Raw genomic sequence first — 6,014 nt, 5'->3', positions numbered from 1 at the left:
CCCTTTGGGAAGGTTACCTGGGTTTGAGAGCTTCGCAAAGGCTCAGAGAAGTCCTGCACTAAGCAACGGGCAGGCAGGCCGAAGCAGGGCCTCCATTTGGGCGAGGAAACCATGAGCTTCCAGCACCGTCGTCATGATCATTATACGTCTTTTGTGGGGAGCACCTGGCGTTTCTCACTCACTCCACCCAGCACCTCCAGCCACTGCCAGATTTCATCCATTGATTGGCTCAGTTATTCACTCAACAAACACGAGTCCCAGAAGCACAGGTGAAGGAACTAAGACCCTGAGACTTGAATCAAGTACCATTACTGAGAACCAAGGGCAAGAGGAAGGGGATGGCCGGTGGGCTTCCCGGAGGAGGTGTCGGCCTGCTCTGCTGGGAGGATGGACCTGCGCGTGGAAGCCGGTTCCAGGGAGGCGTTGGGACACTGGATGGGCTGCCAGGGAGCCGGGCCGGGCGGGGAGAGCACCGAATGCTGGTCGAGAAATGGGCCTCGCAAGCCTTGACAGGGCTCACTCGGGTTCGTCAGCCAAAGAGAAAGCTGGGTGCCACTCTGCCTGGGTTGTTCTGGGTGCTGGAGAGACAGGTAGAACTCTGCCCCCAGCCCCCCGCCTCGCCCGCCTCACCCTCGAGATGCTCACGGTGTAATGGGGGTGGCAGACCCTTGGATGCACACAGCAGCACAGTGAGACGAAGCTCCACAAACCTTCGACGTGTGGGGCTCCAGGCGTGCATGTGGGGCGGGGGACCGCGCCCCTCACCCTGCACCACGCAGCAGCAAGCAGGGCACCCCAGCCCCGCCCTCTCATCCGCCGTAGCCTGGGGTCTCGTCACATCACGAGGGTTCAGCTCTGCAGGGCCCCAGCCCTAAGCCGAGAAAATGAGCAGGCCACTTCACCCCATGAGCGGCGGAGGGAGGCTGGGTCACCCCGCCCAGGGGTCTCGCCAGGAGAACTCGGGCCTCGGCCTTGGCCCAGCCCCTCAGCCCCTCAGCCCCGAGATCCCACCGCCCTCCCTCCCTCCGCCCTGCTTTCTGGGAGAGCCTTGTAGAGCAGTGTTGAGGGTTTGGGCCTGAGGTCCAGAGACACGGGCCACGCTGCCAGCAGCCAAAGATGTTCCAGAAGTGGGGTGCCCAGCCCCGGGGCCCCGTCCTCTCCTCTCCCGCGCAGCTGCACACCCAGGACCAAGACGCACCACTGGAGATCTGGGGTCGCATGGCCCGGCCGCGGCCACTCCCGCCAGCAGCCCGCTGCCCTTCTCCGAAGGGGTCCCCTTTCCCTGAGCCCCTGCTCTGCTCACAGGCAGCCCTGTCTCCCGCCCTCCAGCCACCAACACCCTCTCCCGTCCCTTCCAGCGCCGGCCCGGCCTCAAGGGTGGATTCTAACTGCCCACTTCACAGACGAGGAGGCTGAGGCTCGGAGGCCCCAGAGTCACGCGGTCCGTTACGAGGTGGAGCCAGGCTCGGGACGGGACAGTCCAGGCAGCGGCTGGGACTCGACGGTGATGCCCTGCCCTGTTGACCTGAGTCCCCGGAGAGCAGACCACACCCCTCCTGCCCAGAGGCGTGTCCGAGTGTGGACGGGTGGCGCAGGCTGGGTAGGGGGCAGTGCCAGGCTGGCGGACAACGACAAGCCCCTCAGTTGGAGACAGTGCCCTGGTGCAGTTTCTAGGCTCTGAGCCCAGCACCGTGCCAGGCACCACGAGGACATGGCCCCCGCCCACCGGGCCCTGCCAGCTGACCCCAGCTTCAGAGTCCCTCTGCCTCAGCCAGAGCCAGGGCACGTGCCAGGAAGGAGAGAGGACAGGGCTCGGGTGGCTCCGGGGCAGGGCCAGGCCTCCCCCCTCGGGCTGTGGGAGTGGCCCCACCTAGCAGGTGAGGAGAACAAGGCCACCGACCTGGCCAAGGCCGAGGGCCGAGGGAGCAGCAGGGCCAGACTGGGACCTGGGTCTCTGGGACTCTGCTTGCTCACCGCTGGGGGACGTCTAGGGGCCACGTCTGTGCCTGGCCCTCGGGCTGGGTGGGCGGGCCGGGCCAGGCTGTGCCCCTGGAGCTGCAGGGCTGCCTCCACTTTCCCCTCACTCCAGGCCGTGTTGAGGGGCCAGTCGAGAGGGGCACGTGGGCCGTGGGTGCCCGCCATGCTCCCGGCAGAGGGGGTGACCCGCCTGCCCTTTAGGGACCAAGGACCTGAGTGTAGGCTCAGCCAGGCAGGCACGGGTTCAGGTCCCGACCTGTCCCTCCCAGAGCCTCGGCTTCCCCACGTGCACAGCCGGGGGAAGCCCCAGGACCTTCGCAGTGGCCGGTGCCACGCGTCCCCTGGGAAACTGCAGGAAGAGGGTGCTGTCCTTACATCGCCTCGCAGGCCGGGAGACCGAAGCCCACGGCGACCCAGGCCTGCACCTCTGCTGCCTGCTGTTATTGCCCAAACCCCCTCACAGCACCGCACCCCGGTGACCCGCCACCCCGTGACGTCCGCACGCCGCCCTGGGCCCCCTTCCCACGGAGCGTGGACGGCAGAGGGACGAGGAGCGGCCCCGGTGGCAGCGAGAGGGCCAGCAGGAGCCCGGGGCGCGCCGAGATTGTGGAGGGTGAGGGGGGCGCTCTGCTGAGGCATCGGGGACCCCGGAAGAGCACATGCCTGACCGAAGCAGGTTCCGGGGTCGGTAGGGCAGTGCGGACCAGAGCGGGAACGAGGCCCAGAGAAGAAAAGACCTTTCTGAGGCCATGCGGGGGGCGGCGGGAAGGGGCCGCTCAGCCCCGACGCCCCCAGCATGGCGACCTCTCTGCCCCGTGGAGAACAGGGCCGAGCGGGGTGGATCAGCAAGGCCGTCAGCAGGCCACCGGCGGGGAAGGCCGGTCCCCGGGGCCAAGCGTGGGGCCTGCAGGGTCACCACCTCACTTACTTGTTCTTCAAAACGGGAGGGGCGGTCGTGAGTCGATGCCCCAGAGATGAGGCCTGTGTAATTCAGTGCGTCGCTGTGACAGGTGGGGCGGATGAATGGGTATGCCGGGGCGGGGTAACGGGGTGGGGTGGCGGGGGCCTTGTGACAGGGACAGCGATAGCCAGACCCAGCAGAGAGGACAGGGGAAGAGATGGTGGGTGTGGAAAGTCAGAGGTGAGGGGCCCAGGCTGAGACCAGGATCAGGGCTTAGAATATGACCTGGGATCAAGGCTTAGAGTGTGACAGGGATCGAGGTTCAGTGTATGACCCGGGTCAAGTGTCAGTCTGTGACAAGGATCAGGGCTCAGTCTGCAGCCAGGGTCAAGGCTCAGTGTGACAGAGACGAAGGTCCATCACATTACTGAGATCGTGGCTCAGTGTGTGGCCGACATCAGGGCTAAGCTTTGTTTGGGATCTGGGTTCAGATTCTTGGGACTGAGAATCAGTGTGTGCTTGGCTGACCTCTCTCCTCACCTGTCTGGCCTGTGGGATGACCTGAGCACCCCTCCACCCCACTTCCCGGCAACCTTGGCCAGGACCCTCAGCACCTTGACTGAATGGCGGCTCAGCATGGAGGCTGGCCCTGGGGACTTTCCAGGGGGCCAGCGTCATCCTGGGACTATTTCCCAGAGGAAATATTCTGTGATGTTTATCATTTGTCTCTGGTTGTGACGCTGATGCTGGCCTAGCGCAGACACGTCGGAAAACGGAGAAGCACGTGGGAGACGTCCCGAGCCCTGTCCGCTGTGAGTCCCGGGGCCGGCGCCCAGCCCCCGGGGCCTCTCCTCCGTGTCTTACCACACGCAGCTTTGTTCATAGTAGAGGAGGTGAGCGTTATGGAGGCATCTCCCTCCAGGGGACCCTCTGCGCCCTACCCCCCCACCAGAGGGTGAGGCCCACCGCCCAGAGGGTGAAGCCCTCAGAGTCCCGCTCAGCGCCCACCGCCCTGAGGGTGAAGCCCACCGCCCTGAGGCTATGCCCCAGCCCCTTCGCCTCCCCTCGCCGCCCCCTCGCGCCCACAGAAGGCCGCCCCCGCCAGAGAGCTCTCTCACACTCCGTCTCCCTGAGCTGCTTCCATCACCCCTGTGTTAGTGGCTGCGGTGCCCAGCGGTGGGCAGCCCGCCGGAGGAGCCTGTGAGCCGACGCCTGGGCCCGCATTGCTGGGGATGGCCAGAGGGGATGGACACAGGCCTGCTCCTGACCCCTTCCACTGGTCTCGGGGGTGCAGAGGCAGAGGCTCCGCCGGGTGACCTTGGGCAGGTGTGACTCTTCTGAGCCTAAGGGCGAAGGTGGCCACCTGCTCTACCCAGTCCTCCCTCCAGACCAGGTTGGGACCTGAGCCTCAGCTAGTGAGGGCCCCTCTGCTGGGCCCGTGCCCTGCCCTGCTGGGCATTCCATTCCCCCTAGTGGGCAAGAGCCAGAGTCCCAGGCCACAGCAGAGACCACACAGCCAGCCAGGGGAGGGGGCAGTGTCAGCCTGTTCACAGCAGACACCGGTTACCTGAGTCACCGGGAGGTGGGAGGCAGGAGGCGGGAGGGCACGCTGTGCCTCCCCTTCCACTTGGCTGTGCCTCCCCTTCCACTTGCCTGCCCCCTCTCCCTACTTCTCCCCAAAGCCTCGCCTTTCTCCTGAAAAAGCCAAAAATGCCCTTATTTGGAGGACCAGCCCAGCAGGGGTGGGGCTGGGGGGGCCCTTAACCCTTCATTTATAAATAAAGAGATAAATCTCAGCAAGTTAAACAGCTTAGCAGGAACATAAACAGAGAGCCCAGCCCAGCCCCCAGCCCGCCTCACCAGAGCGTCTGGGCCACCAGCCGTGGACAGGCGGGAAGCTCGGCGTTTATTTAACTCACACCCACTCAGGCCCCGCTGCTGCCGGGACCTGGCTCCAGGCTCTGGTCCCACTGAGTGCCTCCAAGACAGGGCGCTTGCGTCTGAGTGCGGGGAGGGAACTGGGCGCCCAGGGAGGCGGATTCTGTGCCCCGCACCCCTGCCGCCTCGCGAAGCCCTTCACTGACTTGGTGCCGGCCCGGAGGTGAGGACAGACGGGTGGGGGGGCCGGGGACGCCCGGGCATGGGGGCAGGGGGGCGGGGTGAGCACCAGTGTGGGGTGCGGCGTCCAGGGGCGAGCTCTGCCTGAGCGGAATCCTGGTTTATCTGGCACCACCTATGTGCCAGGCGCTGCCGGGCTCAGCTAACCCCACCGCAGCTCCTCGATCCCCGCTGTGTAGGTGAGGACACCTGGCAGGCACAGAGGGGCTGAGTGCCCTGCCCGAGGCTGCACAGAGAGCACAGGAGGAAGCAGAGGAAGCTGAGCTCGAACGCCACATACGTGGCCCAACGCTCCTACCTGTGCCGCATCCGTCACCTCTGTCACCTCGCTGAGTCCTGGCGATGTCTCTGGAGGGAGGGGTGGGGTCAGAGGTCTGCCTCTGCCGAAGCTCCACACTGGCCAGCGCCGGGGCAGGGAGGAGCGGGCATCGCAGGCACGGCAGGGGCCCCCGGCGTAACCCCGTGTCTCTCTCCTCCCAGGCCCCGGGCGGGCGCCCGCCAGCCGCCATCATGCCCTCAGAGGCTCCCGTGGGGCCCCCGGCCGGGGCGGCCCCCAACGCCACAGCGACGGCAGCGGCGTGGGCCAACCTCAGCGTGCCGGAGAGGCCCCTGTTCCACCTGTTCGCCCTACTGGACGAGGAGCTCCACGCCACCTTCCCCGCGCTGTGGCTGGCGCTGATGGCGGTGCACGGCGTCATCTTCCTGGCGGGGCTGGTGCTCAACGGGCTGGCGCTGTACGTCTTCTGCTGCCGCACGCGGGCCAAGACGGCGTCCGTCACCTACACCATCAACCTGGCGGTGACCGACCTGCTGGTGGGCCTGTCCCTGCCTGTGCGCTTCGCCGTGGTCCACGGCACACGCGGCTGCCTGCGCTGCGCCTTCCCCCACGTCTTCGGCTACTTCCTCAACATGCACTGCTCCATCCTCTTCCTCACCTGCATCTGCGTGGACCGCTACCTGGCCATCGTGCAGCCCGAGGGCTCGCGCCGCTGGCGCCAGCCCCCCTGTGCCCGGGCCG

The 6,014-nt window shown here is 66.4% G+C and overlaps 1 protein-coding gene across 1 annotated transcript in view; it reads left to right on the top strand.

The window, feature by feature from the left end:
* The first annotated feature begins 5,506 nt into the window (after positions 1 to 5,506).
* Positions 5,507 to 6,014, top strand: part of GPR20 (G protein-coupled receptor 20) — a 1,087-nt gene continuing 579 nt past the window's right edge. The window contains exon 1 of the mRNA XM_006913024.1: positions 5,507 to 6,010. Coding sequence (XP_006913086.1) covers positions 5,507 to 6,010 — 504 coding nt within the window. The remainder of the gene's footprint in view (positions 6,011 to 6,014) is intronic.

The sequence above is a fragment of the Pteropus alecto genome, unplaced genomic scaffold (genome assembly GCF_000325575.1).
Source record: "Pteropus alecto unplaced genomic scaffold, ASM32557v1 scaffold105, whole genome shotgun sequence".
Classification (NCBI taxonomy): domain Eukaryota; kingdom Metazoa; phylum Chordata; class Mammalia; order Chiroptera; family Pteropodidae; genus Pteropus; species Pteropus alecto.
Note: the sequence above shows the minus strand (reverse complement) of the source record. Positions and strands in the feature narration are given on the sequence as shown.